Genomic DNA, 20171 nt, shown 5'->3' on the forward strand with positions numbered 1-20171 from the left:
CATCTGTCCCCCTCCATCTAGGCGGATTGGAGGGCAATCAGGTGTAAGGGACAGCAGAGGCCATTTGTACCGACCAGTTCATAGAGGAGAGCGGCTCTGTCCTTGTCTTCTGCATAAACTGAGGGGACGCAGACTTGTTATCCTCCCCGCTCTGCTCTGATCAGCAGGGGAACAGACAGATCCTCTGCTGATCTAATCAGAGTCCACCCCGTGTGAACAGGCCCTAATTCTGTGTACACACCACCGGACTTTCCAGCAGAAAAGGTCCGACGGGATCATTCCATTTTATATTCTGATCATGTGTGGGCTTCATCTGACTTTTTTTTTATCAAAAATTCTGACGGACCTAGAAATAGAACGTTTTATAATCCTTGTCAGGCACATTGGTGTCCATCGTTAGAATTTTCTGGATCCATAATGATTACACTGTGTATGTCTTCCCTGCAGACAGGCTGGAATCTTCATATCTAAATCAAAGCATTATAAAGAATGTCCTCCAAGTGTTACCAATCACATGTACTCTCTCCTTCTGCTATTGCCACTCACTATAACCGGGTTGGGGAAGTGTTTGTTCCATTTGAATTATGGAAGCCATAAATCTTACCATCCTGACTCCAGCGCTGGGCGGCCTGTGGTGCTCATTAAACCAGAGCAACGTGGAAATGGAGGCCAACCTCTGAAATAGGATGATGGTGGAGAATGGGGGGGGGGCTCATTCACACTGTGTACCCCCTCCAGTGCCCTCTATGATCTGTAGATGTGACAGGCTAACTTGTTGATAACCCCTTGTTTTGAAGACTTGGCATTCAATCATGTATTACAAGTGCCCATTAACCATTTGAATGCCAACAATCGATGGAAAGTGTCACTAGAATCATTGGGTTAAGGCAGTCATGGGATTGGTTTAAAGCAGGGGTCTCAACTGGCATCCCTCCAGCTGTTGCGAAACTACAAGTCCCATCATGCCTCTGCCTGTGGGAGTCATGCTTGTAACTGTCAGCCTTGCAATGCCTCATGGGACTTGTAGTTTTGCAACAGCTGGAAGGCCGCCAGTGGTAAGTGATATTAAAGTGAAAATAAAGTCTCTTGTCTAATAACAAACATGGTAAACTTACCTGCTGTGTTCAATGGTTTTGCACAGAGCAGCCTTCATCCTCCTCTTTTGTGGTCCCCCGCCAATGCCCCTGGCCCTTCCTTCCTTCAAGTTCCCCCCAAGCAAACCGTTTGCTGAAAGGGGGGGTGTTACTCATGCTGGCTTGTTCCCCAGACACACTGCTTACGTTTATTGACTCACACAGTGCAGCTGGGCCCCCCCCCCCCCCCCACACTCTGGACTGGATTTGATTGACAGTCCTAGGCACAGCGGTGGATCAACATCAGGCTCGTGTACAGTGCATCAGGAAAGTATTCACAGCGCTTCACTTTTATCACATTTTGTAATGTTACAGCTTTATTCCAAAATGGATTAAATTATTATAATTATTATATTATTAAATTTATATAATTATTTTCCTCAAAATTCTACAAGCAATGGGGGTTATTTACGGAAAGGCGAATCCACTTTGCACTTGCAGTGCACTTGGAAGTGCAGTCGCTGTAGATCTGAGGGGTAGATCTGAAATAAGGAGAAGCTCTGCTGATTTTATCATTCAATCATGTACAAGCTAAAATGCTGTTTTTTACTTTCCTTGCATGTCCCCCTCGGATCTACAGCAACTTTACTTCCAAGTGCACTTGTAGTGCAAAGTATATTTGCATTTTGTAAATAACCCCCAATATTTTGTACTTTTTGCTATAAAAAATATCCCAATTTTTTTATTTTAAAAAGCAAATTTTTTCTCAGTTTAGGCCGATAAGTATTCGTCTACATATTTTTGGTAATAAAAATCGCAATAAGCGTATATCGATTGGTTTGCGCAAAAGTTATAGCATCTACAAAATAGGGGATAGATTATGTAATGGTGGCGATCTGCGATTTTTATCATGACTGCGACATTATAGCGGACACATCGGACAATTTTGACACATTTTTGGGACCGTTGGCATTTATACAACGATTGGCGCTATTAAAAATGCATTGATTACTGTAAAAATGTCACTGGCAGTGAAGGGGTTAACCCTAGGGGGCGATCAAGGGGTTAACTGTGTTCCCTGCTACGTGTTCTAACTGACGGGGGGATGGGACTTGCTAGGGGAAGAGAGAGATCTGTGTTCATACTTTCTCCCCTCACAGAACCAGGATCTCTGTGTTTATACACAGAGATCCCGGTTCTCGCCGTGTCACAAGCGATCGCGGGAGCCTGGCAGTCATCGCGACCACCGGGCACTTGCGCCCCTAGTGGCCACAATAAGTGACGTAACATGATGGCGATTCGCGCAGCTGAGCCATGTTGCTGCTGTAAAACTGCAGCACCTGGTCGGCAAGGTGAAAGGTGTTATAACTCCGCACATTTACCAGATTTTTTTTTATATCCTATAGTAGTTCTTTAAATGGCTCTCCTGTTGTCACATTCTAGTGACATAAATTGCAGTGTCTGTAAACAGATGTATGAATGAGGTTGTGGCATGTCCTTTGTATGATTTGTGTTCTGTAACTGAAGACACCCTGTCTGTATGTACATACATTCCTCGTATCTCTCAGAGATTATGGACAAATCTCCCGCCCCCCCCTCTTCCGCACACAATGTCTTCCACATGTCTGTACAGTTACAGGATGTGATCCCGGGGGATTCTGGGAGTGAATCACAATTGCTCAATATTACCACTTTTCATTTTTCCAATCGTGGAAATAATTTGGTAACAGATCTCGTCAGCCTCCTCCCTTAACGCTTTCCTCTCCCTGCAGGTCACGTCTTCAATATGCCACACGACAACGTCAAGGCCTGCGAGGAGGTATTCGGAAAACTCAAGGAGAATCATATGATGTCACCCACATTGATCCAGATTGACCGAGCCAAGCCCTGGTCAGGGTGCAGTGCCGCCATCATCACTGACTTCTTAGACAGCGGGCATGGTGAGTCAAGTGTGCTCCTACTACGAATTGCAGTTCAGTGGCCCATCAGTACCGTAAGAATGAGGAGTGAGGGGTGCAATGGGTCCTGTAGTGTGAGAGATGGAGGGATACACTGGCACCTGAAACGCGACAGGTGGTGGGTACTATGGTACCTGCACAGTGACAAGTGAGGGGTACATTGGGTCCTGTACAGTCCTAGTTGGGGTTCACTAGTGCCTGTTCCCTATTAACTGATAGAGTTCCACTGACACTCCATGCCTGTGCAGTGGGAGATATGGGGTACACTGACATCTGTACAATTTTGAATGGGAGTACACTGATGCCTGTGCAGTGATAGGTAAGGGTATAATGACACCCGTACAATATTAGATTGTGGAGGGGGGAGGGGGCACACTGAAACTTGTACAGTAAAAGATGGGGAATACACTGTCACCTGCACAGTGATAGGTAAAGAAAACACTGACATCTGTATAGTAATATATAACTGTACAGTGATAGGCGAGGGGTACACTGACATCTGTACACTAATAGATGGGGAGTAAGCTTTCATCTGCACAGTGATAGGTGAGGGGTACACTGACATATGTACAGTGATAAGTGAGGGGTACACTGACATATGTACAGTGATAGGTGAGGGCACAGTGACACCTCTACAGTGATAGACGGGGGAGTAAACTGGAGCCTGTATAGTGATAAATGGGTGGGAGGACACTGACACTTATACAATAATAGATGGGGTACACTAACATCTGGCACTTGTATAGTGATAGATAGGGGTATACAGACACGTGTACAGTAATAGATAAGGGTATACAGAAACTTGTATGGTGATAGTGGAGGGGTATGATCAGGGCCGTCTTCAATATCGATTGGACCCTGGGCAAAACTTTTCTTCGGGGCCCCCCATGCAATTTTGCTCTCCACCTGCTCTGGGACATACAACACATAGCAGCTAGACTCAAAATCAGTTTATTGTATCAGATCAAGCAGAGATTGCAATTGGTTGCCAGAGGTTACAGCATTTCATTGCCGCTTACTGACTGGTTGCTATAGGTTATAGCACACATTACAGCTCACTCATTAGTTGCTAGAGGTTACAGCACATCATCTCCTCACTGCCTGCACACCATGGACTGGACTGTGTTGTCGGATAATCCGACCGTGTGTGGGCTCCAATGGACTTTTTTTCCGTCGAACAAAGTTTGAGAGCTGGATATAACATTTTCCGACAACATGATCCGATCGGACTTTGTCTAATCGTTTGTACAGAATTCCGATCGGACAAAGTGCCACGCATGCTCAGATCAAATTATGAGACCAAAGCTATTGGCTACTAGCCTGAACGTAGTCCCGTCGTAACGAACGAACGTCATCACGTTCCGAACGATCGGATTTTCCGACAACCTTGTCCAACCGTGTGTATGCAACACCAGTTTTGGACAAAATCAGTCGGAATAAATCCAACGGATTTTGTGGTCGGAATGTCTGACGGTGTGTACAAGGGCTTACAGATACAGCATTGACTTCCTATAACAAAAGGTGCTGTATATGCCTCCTCACTTCCAGCACAAAACTCAAAAACAAGGAGCTTCGTTTCTGCTTATGGGTAAATAGGTGAAGTCATACAAATCATTCCTTTTTGCCCCCCCCCCCCTCCCTTTTTTTAGCCATTGGAGCACCCAGTGTATGGTGTAGGGCTTGTGAGTCCACAAGTCCAGTACAACTGATAAGGTTTGAAGTGAGTCGGTACAAAAGGAACCCAAAAAGCTCACCTCGAAAATCCAATCGTTCGGAACGTGATGACGTTTGTACGTTACGACGGGACTACGTTCAGGCTAGCAGCCAATAACTTTTTGTTCTCGTAATTTGATCTGAGCATGCGTGGCACTTTGTCCGATCGGAATTCTCTACAAACGATCGGACAAAGTCCTATCGGATCATGTTGTGGGAAAATTTTTATATCCAGCTCTCAAACTTTGTTGGTCGGACATTCTGACGGAAAAAGTTCTATGGAGCCCACACACGGTTGGATTATCCGACAACGCGGCCTAATCGGACATTTTCTGTCAGAATTTCCGACTGTGTGTACAAGGGCTTCGGGTATTTACACATCCTCCTGGCCTCTTTATAATGGTGTTCCATTCTCTGTTTAGGTGAATGTCTCCTGGACGAGCCGGCAAAGCCTATCTCCCTTCCTGATGAACTCCCCGGAGCGCGCTACAGCCTGAGCCGACAATGCGAGCTGGCGTTTGGCCTGGGATCCAAGCCTTGCCCTTACATGCAGTATTGTACCAAGCTCTGGTGTACGGGCAGAGCCCGGGGGCAGCTGGTGTGCCAGACCCGCCACTTTCCCTGGGCTGATGGTACCAGCTGTGCTGAGGGAAGGTTCTGCCTGAATGGAGAGTGTGTGGAGAAACACAACACCAACCGATATAAGGTGAGAAATAAAGTCCTATTATACGTCATTTCAGTACAAAGAAACGCAATGGCATCTATTTATAAATAATTAGATGCGAATGCCTCATCATTTGCACATGTCTTGCACATAGTCCCCATAATGTGTAGATTTTGTATATTTCTTATAATCATCAGCTCCAGCTAGTAGCCATAATGCGGTATTTTCCTGAGGGACTGCGCTGTGTGAGTTTGATGGATTTTTGTACTGGAGGGTTAGTAGCGCGAGGAGACAACACACACAAAAACATCAAGGCTACTAGACATGTGCGATTCATTTCGGAATAAATTGAAATTCGGATGAAATTTTCGTTATTCGGAGACTCTAATATATCCAAATTACCGAATCACAATAGTAACAAATCTTAACAAATCTGAAATAAATTATAAAAAAATGAATTATCCGAATATGAATTTGAAAATTAATTTGAAAATTAATTTTTATTTGAAATTATTATTATTATTATTATTAAACAGCAGGGATATGCAATTAGCGGACCTCCAGCTTTTCCAGAACTACAAGTCCCATGAGGCATAGCAAGACTCTGAGCATGATCTTGTAGTTTGCAACAGCTGGAGGTCCGCTAATTGCATATCCCTGTTATACAGGATTTATATAGCGCCAACAGTTTACACAGCGCTTTACAACTTGAGGGTAGGCAGTACAAATACAATACACTTTAAATGGAAACATATTGCAATAAATACAGTTACAAGGTATACAAGTGAAATACGATGATGATTCCTACTTGGGCTGCTTTATAGAATAGAAATAGAATAGAAAAGAAAATAGAATAGAAAATAATAGAATAGAATAGCATAAAACAGAATAGGAAAGAATAGAAAATAAAGGAAAACTATAGAAAACAATTAAAATAAAACAGAATACAATAGAATATATTAAAATAAAAAAATATAGAATATAATAGAAAAAATAGAATAGATTAAGATAGAATAAATAAAATGAATATAGCCGTCTTTCTAAATTTAAATTTGAAATTAATTTGAAAATAACAAATATACAAAATGAATTTGAATGTAGAAAACTAATTTCTGATAAAAGAATCATTCTAACACAATGAATATAATGAAATGAAATGATTAACTTAACCAACAAATCCAAAACAAAACAAATTTTTCCATTGTACAGAAGAGGCTTCAGAACTAGGCCAGCATTTCAGTGCAGGGAAGTAGATGCTAACTCTAGATGATGCCTGAACAAGGATGGCACTGTCCTTCTGGGAAGATAGTAAGATGGAGACTTTGGGTTACACAGTTTTGAGCATGCATTATTCAAAAAGAAAGTATCTCTAACAAACCCAGGCCTGGCCTAACTATATAAAAATAATTTGTTAAAAATTATCCAAGAACAAAAATCCTGGAAATCTTGGAAATACAGCACTTTACCAATTTATAGGGAGGTTTTAGCCTTAAATATTGCCGACATTTATTCCACCTCTAACCTAATATTAGCTATTATTTTTAATGGAGGGAAACTGGCAAAGGAGCGTTCCTGGAGTAAGTGCTTAGAAGGTCACAGATATATACAGTAGCTGTTATTATATACAACAACATATGACATCCATCTGCACTACCAGTAAATGTTCCTGGAAGAGATGAAGAGGTTGGATCTCTGTGGATGGGGGGCATTTCTCACCCTGTTACATAACTCCCTTCATATGTCTGAGTAATAGAAACATTTGTATCCAGATACTACCGGGAGGTCTCCTTCTCTTCCTGATGCTTGGGGTGATAGCGATTGATAGGCCATTCCAATGTGATGTATCGGGGAACAGTGCAGATTGTCATATACAGGTCAGGAGAACATAACAAGGCATTATAATACAGCAGAGTAGTACATAACAACATAACAAGGTAATATATAGCAGAGTGAAACATGTTGGGGGTTTGTAATAGAGTGAAATGGAACATACCCTGAGTAGAAGAGAGAGGGACCCCTGGGGTGGGATATTTAAGGTACAACCAACACACAAAATAGAAAAAGTAGGAATTTTATTAAGTAACTATCTAGAAAAATACATATAATAATAAACAAACTATTGGACATGGAGACATCAAAATTGTGCAAATTGATGACACAGAGATCCTATACCCTGAGTAGTGTAATACAGCAGAGTAGAACATTTTTGGGTATTAAAGAATAGCAGAACACATCATGTCTATAATACAACATAGTAGAACAAAATTGGGTATTATATTAGTGCAGAGTAGAACACAATGGGTGTATTATTATATTGCAACAAGAAATTAGATAACAGGTGTAGCAAGGTCCCAGGCTTCTTTCAGTCTAATGAGAACCTCCAGGGCCAGAGATAGCTGATATCCTTCTGTATATGGTGGCTTGCAAGGCATAGTGGGTGTAATGCAAGGTATATTCATGGGCGCCAGACACTTCTTGAATGCAAAGAGATTTTATTTCTCTTAACAGAACTTTGGGAGAGAGGGTTTAGGGCCAGGACACACTTGAGCAGTTGCAATATTAATTGGCAAGACTTTGAGACTTCTACAGGAGGACAGCCATGCAGGGAAAAGCATCCAGCAAGATGCCACATCTGCATGTGTAGGAATGCTTTCTCCTATGGTAACAGTCTTTACCATTTTTTTAACACAAAGTGTAACAGTTCCATCACTTCCACTACAATCACTTCTTGTAGTTCTTCAACTCACTGAGCTCCCAATCTCTCACTAGACTAGATTATTCTCTGCCACTGAATCCCTTAAACTCCTCCAATCTTCACAGTGGTATCTTCCTCAAGCATCACCCCCACCTCTCTGCTGGGTCCCTAGCTTAGCACTCAAGATACCTCTCAAGCTTCACCCCACTGGCCTGCTTGGTCCTTGGCTTGGCACACAAGGTTGCTCTGCAAGCGTCACCTCCGCTGGCTGGGTCCCTGGTTTGATACCTGCTGAAGTTTCCAGATTCTTCCCCGTCCCTGGTTGGTGATAATTCTGCTCCGGTACTCACTGTGGTCCCTGGTAATAAGGTGGTTGGACCCTTAGTGGCGACAGCTTCCCCTCTACCTCCGATCAAGACAGGTTCTCCAGCTGGCAGAACTGTCAATCCTGTTTGGACTGCAAGCCACAATCCCAACCCTACGCTGCTCTCTTGCTACTGGATAGGCCCTCAGACAGCCTGGCAGCCAGATGTACCCTGGATAGGCCCAAACTCCAGCCTAGCAGCCTGGGCAACACAACACACGTCCACCCAGACAGCCGTCCAGGTGGCACAGAACACTAATCACACGACTCCACCCAAATATATAGGGTCTCCCAGCAGGCCAAGGGATTTAATAAAACCCCTGCCCATTGGCTGAGATACCCCATATACTCATAATCTGTCCTTGCTTTGCCCTTGTCTTATCTAATGCCACTAGGTACCCGACCACCCAGCGGCAAAAGAGAGAAGTGCAGCAATTACGGATTTAGAGTGAAATCAATTGATCCTCAACAATTAGCCAAGGTAGCTATACCTGGCAAGTAAATTTAGGAGCAACCCTGCCTAAACACCAGGGTGCTACATCAGTAATTATATTACAGTAGAGTAGAGCATGTTCAGGGTGTTATATTACTGCATAGTAGAACATAATGGGGGTGTTATATTAAGGCCGTGTAAAACATGTACAGCAGAGCAGAACCAGCTTGGGATATTAGAACAGAATAGTAGTAGAACGGTTTATTATTATGATACAACAGAGTAAAACATAACTGAGTGTTATAATTCAACAGAGTATAACATAACTGAGTATTGTAATACAGCAGAGTGTAATATATCAAGGTATTATAATTAAAGAGGAACTGCAGTCTGGTCCCATATTTTGTAATAAAAACATCTTTACCATTCTGAAGCTTCCCTCCAACCACTTTGCGTATTATTTTATATAAACTGTGACTCTGTACTTGCCAAATATGTAGCAGAAACCTCCCTCCACTGAGTCTGGCTGCAACCATTTTTACTGTGGGCAGCTGAAGATGCTGCCTGTTCACTTCCTGGATTTACACAGACACAGCGGCACACCTCCAGCTCTGTAGCTCTCATTGGCCCTCTTAAGACTCATTCCTGGCAAACTCTCACTCTTACTATCCAAAGTTAAAACAACAAGGGCAGAAGATTTAATAGATGGAAAGATACATAATTGGGTTATAATACAGCAGAGTAGGGATGCTCCAGCAAACCCCCCCCCCCACCAAAATCTTAAAAGTCAGCAGCTACAAATACCATACCTTCCAACTTTTAGAGATGGGAATGAGGAACACCTGTCAGTAAAAGTATGCAGGAGTAGGACACACCCTTTGCTACGCCCCCTTAAAGGTGAATTCTACAAAAAACAAGATTGAGTAAACCCACAAGTGATTTTTTTTTACCACTACTATTCCTTTATATTGGCTTTTGGAATTTACAAATGCAGCAATTTAGAAATCAGATGAAAGGTTTAGCACTGGGGAAACACTTTTTGATAGATAAAAAGTGCATTTTATATACAACTCTATAGATCAGACCAAAATGAGGGACAAATGAGGCGGAACTAGGGACGGAGGGACATTGCTCCAAATCAGGGACAGTCCCTCGAAATCAGGGACAGTTGAGAACTATGAAATACTGTAATACTAAATATTAGGACACTTACCTGTCTAGGGATTCCGCAATGTCAGCACCCCAGACGATTTCCTGATCGTCTCTTGGGTGCTGCCGCTGCCATTTGTGGTAAGAGAAACCGGCAGTGAAGCCTTTTGGCTTTACAACTGGTTCCCTACTGCACATGTGCGAAGCATGCTGCACTTTCTAACTAGCCCCAGCGGAGGAGGGAGGAAGGGGGGCCGAACTTACGGGGGACCCAGGTCTCCTGAAAGTGAGGACAAATACATGTCAAAACCAGGTACCCGCCCCCACCCCCTCTGAAAAGCACCAAATGTGGCACTGGAGGGTGGGAGGAAACAAACAAGCAGAGCTTCCACTTTTGAGTGGAATTCTGCTTTAAGACGAGTGGTAGGCCAGCAAACATAAAATCAATCATTAAACTTGGTGTATTTATTTTTTACACATAACACTCAGCTCACCTGCCTCTGCCCTGGTGGTGTAGCGGTAGAACACTTACCAGAACTTCTGTGGTCTGGATGTCCTCCTGCGCCTCTCTTCTTAAAGGTGGCAGTTACAGTCTGTGGACTTGAACGTATCGGTTTTAGTATTGGAGTACAAGTACAAGGACATGTGCAAATGCTCAGTATCGGCACTGGTGCAACGCTGCTGCAGAGTATAACATAATAAAGTATTAAAATACAGCAGAGTAGTACCTAATGAAGTATTAGAATACAGCATAGTAGTACATAACGAGGTATTAGTATACAGCAGTGTAGTACATAATGAGGTATTAAAATACATCTGAGTGGTACCTAATGAAGTATTAGAATACAGCATAGTAGTACATAATGCGGTATTAGAATACAGCATAGTAGTACATAATGAGGTATTAGTATACAGCAGAGTAGTAGATAATGAGGTATTAGAATACATCCAAGTAGTACCTAATGAAGTATTAGAATGCAGCAGAGTATTACATAAGGAGGTATTAGATTACAGCATAGTAGTACATAATGAAGTATTAGAATACAGCATAGTAGTACATAATGAATATTAGAATACAGCAGAGAAGTACATAATGAGGTATTAGAATACAGCAGAGAAGTACATAATGAGGTATTAGAATACAGCAGAGTAGTACATAACAAGTATTAGAATACAGCAGAGTAGTACCTAATGAAGTATTAGAATACAGCATAGTAGTACTTAATGAGGTATTAGAATTCAGCAGAGTAGTACATAATGAATATTAGAATACAGCATAGTAGTACATAATGAGGTATTAGAATACAGCAGAGTAGTACATAACGAGTATTAGAATACAGCAGAGTAGTACATAATGAGGTATTAGAATTCAGCAGAGTAGTACATAATGAATATTAGAATACAGCAGAGTAGTACCTAATGAAGTATTAGAATTCAGCAGATTAGTACATAATGAAGTATTAGAATAGAGCAGAGTACATAATGAAGTATTAGAATACAGCATAGTAGTACATAATGAGGTATTAGAATTCAGCAGAGTAGTACATAATGAATATAAGAATACAGCATAGTAGTACATAATGAGGTATTAGAATTCAGCAGAGTAGTACATAATGAATATAAGAATACAGCATAGTAGTACATAATGAGGTATTAGAATTCAGCAGATTAGTACATAATGAAGTATTAGAATAGAGCAGAGTACATAATGAAGTATTAGAATACAGCATAGTAGTACATAAGGGGGACATTGTAATATCTCATAAGATAACACAAACTTGCACAGTTGGTTCTTTCCATACAACATGTTCTCATCTCAAAGAAGGTAACGCTGATCAGTGATTGATCCACATGTAGATGGAAGATGACTCTAATTATGTACACATTCTCCTGGGTTATTAATGTTATTTTATTGTATCTGCTGTGTCCATGAATGTCACTAGAGAAAAAAAAATCTTCGTCCGCTGCATCTATTACAAGCTGTGATCATTTTCACATCTGTTCCTGTTTGTCCGGGCGGTCATTACTATGAGTTATAAGAGAGTATATATCCTGCCCATCATCCTATCCAGCTGCAACATCAAACACATTTACTGCTTTCCACGCATGTACTTTCACATACATCTCTGCTGTCTTTTATAGGCTGAAGACATTAAGGACAGTGATTTGCCCCCCTCGGTCCATGACCCAATGCGTGTGACCTTCAGTATATAGTACCGCTCCTCCTAACATCATAGTCACAGGGTTTCCTCCGTTTTTACCAATTATTTCACTACCCCATTCATTCAAATGTTCTAGTCCAAGACAGCCCCCTTGGGATGGATTGCAATAAACACAGTGCATTAATGTGTAATATAACTCCTAGGGTATTACACTTCATACTATGATAGCAGTTCTTCAATGAAAGCTATCTGTAGCGTGAGCTCTGCCCTGCTTCCTGCTTTCTACTTTTCTCTACCCATACTATGTTATTTTTTTGGTCCTTCATCCCATAACACAGTCATTATAACATCTTCTTTCTAACAACTTTTGGAGTCTGCAGTGGTAAGAGTTGTACATGGTTATTATTGAGTCACTGCCCCTCCCACAATGGGCAGACTTCTCTTCATATACTGGTGTCTCTGCCCCTCCCACAATGGGCAGACTTCTCTTCATATACTGGTGTCTCTGCCCCTCCGACAATGGGCAGACTTCTCTTCATATACTGGTGTCTCTGCCCCTCCCACAATGGGCAGACTTCTCTTCATATACTGGTGTCTCTGCCCCTCCCACAATGGGCAGACTTCTCTTCATATACTGGTGTCTCTGCCCCTCCGACAATGGGCAGACTTCTCTTCATATACTGGTGTCTCTGCCCCTCCCACAATGGGCAGACTTCTCTTCATATACTGGTGTCTCTGCCCCTCCCACAATGGGCAGACTTCTCTTCATATACTGGTGTCTCTGCCCCTCCGACAATGGGCAGACTTCTCTACATATACTGGTGTCTCTGCCCCTCCCACAATGGGCAGACTTCACTACATATACTGGTGTCTCTGCCCCTCCCACAATGGGCAGACTTCTCTACATATACTGGTGTCTCTGCCCCTCCTAAAATGCTGAGATTTCCCAACAGTAGTTTGTGTCTCTGCCCCTCCCACAATGGTGAGATCTCCCGGCAGTAGTTTGTCTCTCTGCCCCCCTCCCCCCCCCCCCCACAATGGTGAGATTTCCTGCAGTAGTTTGTGTCTCTGCCCCTCCCACAATGGTGAGATTTCCCTGCAGTAGTTTGTGTCTCTGCCCCTCCCACAATGGTGAGATCTCCCCGCAGTAGTTTGTGTCTCTGCCCCTCCCACAATGGTGAGATCTCCCCGCAGTAGTTTGTGTCTCTGCCCCTCCCACAATGGTGAGATTTCCTGCAGTAGTTTGTGTCTCTGCCCCTCCCACAATGGTGAGATTTCCTGCAGTAGTTTGTGTCTCTGCCCCTCCCACAAGGGCAGAGATTTCTTTTTTTTTACCTTTAAGTGCTTCTTCTGGTGGCTGTCCTCCTTTTCTGCTCTGTGTCTCATGTATCTACCTATTGGGGACAAGCTTTTAGATTTATAAAAACAATATGTACACTTCTATTTTTTAACTGATTGATCCTTAAAGAGGTGGTTCACTATGGAGAAAAAAAAAATCAAAAGTCAGCAGCTACAAAGCCTAAAAAAAGACATGTCATATATGCGGCAGGGGAAGAAGGGAGGACTTAAAGCAAAACTTTTTAACGGAATTCCGCTTTAAATGCTACAAAAATGTCATATTTTCCTAAAGTGTGCAGACCAACATCTGCTGTGTACGCTGTCACTTATTGCGTTATTCTCAAGGACTCTGCCAGATCCATTCCCTATAGGGCCGGGCACAGATGGTCCTGTGTGTATGTGTCTGTACATCTCACTGCCATGAAAGGTAAATAGGATCCCTCAGGTGGGCTGAGGATGTGTTCCTCTGTGTTGGCCAAAGATTCCATGTTCCGCAGCAATGTCCTTGGCACCTCCTGTGATAAATAAATATCTGTGCCCCTTCCTCCTCCGCCTGTGGACCTGCTCACACATGTATGGGGGATTGGGTAATAATGGAAACATTTCATAGCACAGCACAACCTCCAGCTTCTATCACACCAACATGTGCTGCGGCATTGTACACTGTACACAAGGCTATCGTGGTCCTCAGGGTAGCATTGGTGATGGCGGTGGGGGCATAGAGTGAGAAGGATAGAAATGACAGATCATGATGTAATAATGACATCATATAGGCTTGGAACTGGTTATCGCCTAATTCTTTATTTCATCCTATGTCTAGGTGGATGGGTCTTGGGGGAAGTGGAGCCCATATGGACAGTGCTCCCGGACATGTGGTGGAGGGGTTCAGCTGGCAAAGAGAGAATGTAACAACCCAGAACCATCCCACGGAGGGGGCTTCTGTGAGGGTCTACGGGTCAAATACAGATCCTGCTCACTGAATCCCTGTCCTGATACAGGTGAGTGTCCTCTGTACAGTACTATATACAGTATATTGCCCTTACCTCCATATCTGTTCCAAGAACTACTGTCCTGATACAAGTGATTGTCCACTGTACAGCACTATATATGTACAGTGTAAAAAAGAATTATTTGATCCCCTGCAGATTTTGTACGTTTGCCCACTTTAAAAAAAAAATGATGGTCTATAATTGTTATCATAGGTGCATTTTAAATGCTAGAGACAGAATATCAACCAAAAATCCCCCCCCAAAAAAATACATGATGCAAATGTTATAAATTGAATTGCAGTTCAGTGAGTAAAATAAGTATTTGATGCCCTACCAACCAACAATAATTCTGGCTCCCACAGACTGGCTACAGTAAGTACCCATGTGGTACACAGATTAGTCCTGTCAGTTTAAGAAGATGCTCCTAATGACAACTCGTTATGTGTATAAAAGACACCTGTCCACAGAATCTCTTTCTTCCATTCAAACCTCACCATCATGGGCAACACCAAAGAGCTGTCAAAGGACGTCAGGGACAAGATTGTAGATCTGTACAAGGCTGGGATGGGCAACAAGACCATCAACAAGAAGCTTGGTGAGAGGGAGACAACTATTGGAGGGATTATTTGCAAATGAAAGAAATACAAAATAGCCATCAATCGGCCTCGGTATGGTGCTCCATGGAAGATTTTCCTCATGGGGTAACATGAGAAAAGTGAGGGATCAGCCCAGAACTACACGGGAGGAGCTTGTGAATGATCTCAAGATGGTTGGGACCACAGTCACCAAACAAACCATTGATGACACAATACGCCGCTATGGGTTGAATCTGCAGCGCTGGCAAAGTCTCCCTCCTCTAGAAGGCACATGTAAAGGCCCATCTGCAGTTTGCCAGTGGGCATCTAAATGATTGAGAGAAGGATTGGGAAAAAGTGCTGTGGTCAGATGAGACCAAAATTGAGATCTTTGGCATGAACTCGATTCGCCGTGTTTGAAGGAAGAAATGCTGACTATGAACCTAAGAACATCATCCCTACAGTCAAGCATAGAGGTGGAAACATTATGCATTAGGCTTTTTCTCTGCTAAAGGTACAGGCCAACTTTGCCGCATTGAGGGACCAATGGACGGAGCCATGTATTGTAAAATCTTGGATGGAAACCTTCTTTCCTTAGCCAGAACACTAAAGATAGGTGGTGGATGGGTCTTCCAGCATGACAATGACCCAAAACATACCGCCAAGGCAACAAAGGAGTGGCTCAGGAAGAAGCACATTAGGGCTATGGAGTGACCTAGTCAGTCTCCAGACCTTAATCCTATAGAAAATTTAAAAAAGGGAGCTGAAACTTCAAGTTGGCAAGCGACAGCCAAGAAACCTTAAGGCTAGGGTCACACTTATGTGAAATGGATGTGGGCTTCCCCGCATCTAATACGCATGACAGAGGACTGTGACCAGCTCTCAATGGAGGTGGTTCACATATCTCCGGAGCAGCTGCAGAGCGGCTTGCATGGGGTTCCTGTGCATCTTTGACTCCATTTCAGGTGCAAATTCAGGCAAAAATTCAGGCCTGATCTGTTCCTAAAACGGAGAACAGGGATGCACCGGACCCCTGCTGTGAGCCACATCTGATTTGAGTGTGAACCCAGCCTAAGAATTTATAGAAGATCTGTAAAGAAGAGTGGAGCAAAATCCCAAGCAAAGCTGGTAACCAACTACAAGAAACGTCTTACCTCTGTGCTTTCCAACAAGGGTTTCTCCACCAACTACTAAGTCATGTTTTGCTTGGGGATCAAATATTTATTTTACTCACTAAGCTACAACTTCATTTATAACATTTGTATCATGTGATTTTTCTGGATTTGTGGTTGATATTCTGTCACTATCATTTAAAAAACCACCTATGATAAAAAATGATATACCCTTCCTTTCTTTGTAAGTGGGCAAACTTACAAAATCTGCAAGGGATCAAATAATTATTTCCCACTGTATTTTTCACTGTATACTGGCCTTACCTCCATGCCTGTTCCCTGAACCATGACCAGATACAAGTGAGCATGCTCTATACAGCACTGTGTGCTCCCCCTTACTTCCATGTCGGGTCTCTAAACCTGCCCTCCTACAGGTGAGACCATATAGCTATCCTGGCCCTGATATGTGCACACTGTACCTGATTTAGATGACCCAGATAAGTGGAGATCCTCCTGACTTTCCATGTTTTTCACCTATTGACAGTACATGGCCACTGAGCTTCTTGGTACATTCAAATACCTTATGGCCTTCCATATTACCTCTCTGATTTGTGTACACTGAGCCCCTGAGCAATACTTCACTAAGCTCCCACCCTGATACTGGTGACACGCATTACATACCGACCCTATCCATCTATTACTGACAAATCACATACTGGCCCCTCCCATCTGTTACTGACACATTACATACTGACCCCTCCCATCTATCACTGACACATTACATACTGGCCCCTCCCATCTGTTACTGACACATTAAATAATGACCCCTTTCATCTATTACTAACACATTACATACTGACCCCTCCCATCTATTACTGACCCCATCCATCTTTTACTGACACATTACATACTGGCCCCTCCCATCTGTTACTGACACATTAAATAATGACCCCTTTCATCTATTACTAACACATTACATACTGACCCCTCCCATCTATTACTTACCCCATCCATCTTTTACTGACACATTACATACTGACCCCTCCCATCTATTACTGACCCCATCCATCTATTACTGACAAATTACATACTGATCCGTCCCATCTATTACTGACACATTACATACTGGCCGCTTCCATCTTTTACTGACACATTATATACTGACCCCTCCCATCTATTACTGACACATTATATAATGACCTCTCCCATCTATTACTGACACATTATATACTGATCCCTCTCATCGATTACTGACACATTATATACTGACCTCTCATATCTGTTATTGACACATTACATAATGACCCCATCCATCTATTACTGACAAATTACATACCGGCCTCTCCCTTCTATTACTGGCACATTACATACTGACCCCTCCCATCTATCACTGACACATTACATACTGGCCCCTCCCATCTGTTACTGACACATTAAATAATGACCCCTTTCATCTATTACTAACACATTACATACTGACCCCTCCCATCTATTACTGACCCCATCCATCTATTACTGACAAATTACATACTGACCCCTCCCATCTATTACTGACCCCATCCATCTATTACTGACAAATTATATACTGACCCCTCCCATCTATTACTGACCCCATCCATCTATTACTGACAAATTATATACTGACCCCTCCCATCTATTACTAACACATTACATACTGACCTCTCCCATCTATTACTGACACATTATATACTGACCTCTCCCATCTAATACTGACACATTATATACTGACCCCTCCTATCCAATACTGACACATAGCATACTGGCCTCTCTCATCTATTACTGACACATTATATGCTGACCTCTCCCATCTATTACTGACACATTATATAATGACCTCACCCATCTATTACTGACACATTATATATAGATCCCTCTCATCTATTATTGACACATTACATAATGACCCCATCCATCTATTACTGACACATTACATTCTGACCCCATTCATCTATTACTGACTTTTTACACACTGACCCCTCCAAACTATTACTGACACATTACATACTGACCTTTCCCATCTAATACTGACTCATTATATAGTGACCCCTCCCATCTAATACTAACACATGATATACTTACCCCTCTTGTGCATTACTGATGCATTATATACTGACCCCTCCCATCTATTACTTACACATTATATCTCCCCTCCTATCTATTAAGTGCACATTATATACTGACCCCTTCCATCTATTGCTGACACATATTATCACCCCTCCTATCTATTACTGACACATTATATCACCCCTCCTATCTATTACTGACACATTATATCACCCCTCCTATCTATTACTGACACATTATATCACCCCTCTTATCTATTACTGACACATTATATCACCCCCCCTCCCATTTCTATTACTGACACATTATATCACCCCTCCTATCTATTACTGACACATTATATCACCCCCCCCCCCCATTTCTATTACTGACACATTATATCACCCCTCCTATCTATTACTGACACATTATATACTGACCTCTCCCAGCTATTACTGGCACATCGTTCTATCATCATCTTCAGTGAATTTTCTCCTCCCCCTTCCAGGTAAAGGCTTCCGGGAGGAGCAATGTGAAGCTTTCAATGGTTACAACCACAGCACCAATCGACTGACATCCACAGTAGGCTGGGTCCCCAAATACTCCGGAGTGTCCCCAAGAGACAAGTGCAAGCTCATCTGCAGAGCCAATGGCACCGGCTACTTCTATGTCCTGGCACCCAAGGTTGGTACCCTGAAGGGCGGAGACTGCACAGACAGACAGATGTGGTGGTGTTGTTTTTCTGCTGACATATAAAGTAGATTGCAGATAAATCAGTATGCCGATGGCATTAGTAAAGAGATAAGAAAGTATATTATATTTACTTGTTTTAAACTTTTTTTTTTTTTACATTTCTTCAGTTATTTCCTGGTTTCTAGGCCTAGTTCAAAATATCATACATCCTAGCAGTCTTCAGGAGTAGAGGAGGGGGTTTCTCAGCTAAGCACTCCCTCCTGCGTGCATGCCTTAACTAGGGGCAGATGGATTCAAGGATGTAAATGCTACATGAATCATCTGCCCTTACTCAATTCTGGTGAAACCCAGCTTTTGTCACCACCCTTAGTAGAATGTTCCCACTCCACCTATTATATTATATATATATATATATTCTCTATAATATATAATACATAAAATCATGCAAGTGGGAGCCCCTCATAATGGGCACAGAAGGCGTGCAGACCTTGCAACTCACCACAGGGATGGTGGGAACTCCTCACAATAGGTACGGCAGATGTACAAATCTGCTAACTTATTTCAGGGATGGTGGGAACCCCTCATAATAGGTACGGCAGATGTACAGAACCGGGAACTTAGTGCAGGGATGGTGGGAACCCATCATAATAGGTGCAGCAGGTATACAGACTTGAGAACCCAGTTCAAGGATGGTGGGAACCCCTCATAATAGGTACAGCAGGTGTAGAGACCCAGCAATTCATTGCAGGGATGGTGGCAACCCATCATAGTAGGTGCAGAAGGTGTACAGACTCAGGAACTCAGTGCAGGGATGGTGGGAACTCAGCACAGAGATATCACCAGTCCTTCATAGATAGAAGAGACAGATGTTTGGTAAAATGGCCTGAAAGGTATTTAGTAAATGTAAAAAAAAAATGAATATTCTTGCACTTCATTTATTGGTGGCACTCTGCTGGCTGCGTTTGCCGTCACTTTTCATTGTAACACTGATGTTCTGTCCATACAGGTAGTAGATGGGACGGCATGTGCACCGGACTCCACATCAGTCTGTGTACAGGGAAAGTGTATTAAAGCTGGCTGTGATGGGCAGCTAGGCTCCAAGAAGAAATTTGACAAATGCAGAGTGTGCGGAGGGGACAATAAAAGCTGCAAGAAGGTGTCCGGTCTCTTCACTAAACCCATGTGAGTA

At 42.7% G+C, this 20171-nt stretch overlaps 1 protein-coding gene across 1 annotated transcript in view; it reads left to right on the forward strand.

Annotated features, from left to right (window-relative positions):
• Positions 1-20171, forward strand: part of ADAMTS15 (ADAM metallopeptidase with thrombospondin type 1 motif 15) — a 74121-nt gene that overhangs the window by 44288 nt on the left and 9662 nt on the right. Inside the window, exons 3-7 of the mRNA XM_077457891.1 lie at positions 2846-3013; positions 5167-5450; positions 14370-14547; positions 18798-18973; positions 19989-20164. Of these exons, the coding sequence (XP_077314017.1) occupies positions 2846-3013; positions 5167-5450; positions 14370-14547; positions 18798-18973; positions 19989-20164 (982 nt within the window). The remainder of the gene's footprint in view (positions 1-2845; positions 3014-5166; positions 5451-14369; positions 14548-18797; positions 18974-19988; positions 20165-20171) is intronic.

This window comes from Lithobates pipiens, unplaced genomic scaffold, assembly GCF_037356315.1.
Source record: "Lithobates pipiens isolate NorthernLeopardFrog02 unplaced genomic scaffold, aLitPip1_a1.2 Scaffold_27, whole genome shotgun sequence".
Lineage (NCBI taxonomy): Eukaryota > Metazoa > Chordata > Amphibia > Anura > Ranidae > Lithobates > Lithobates pipiens.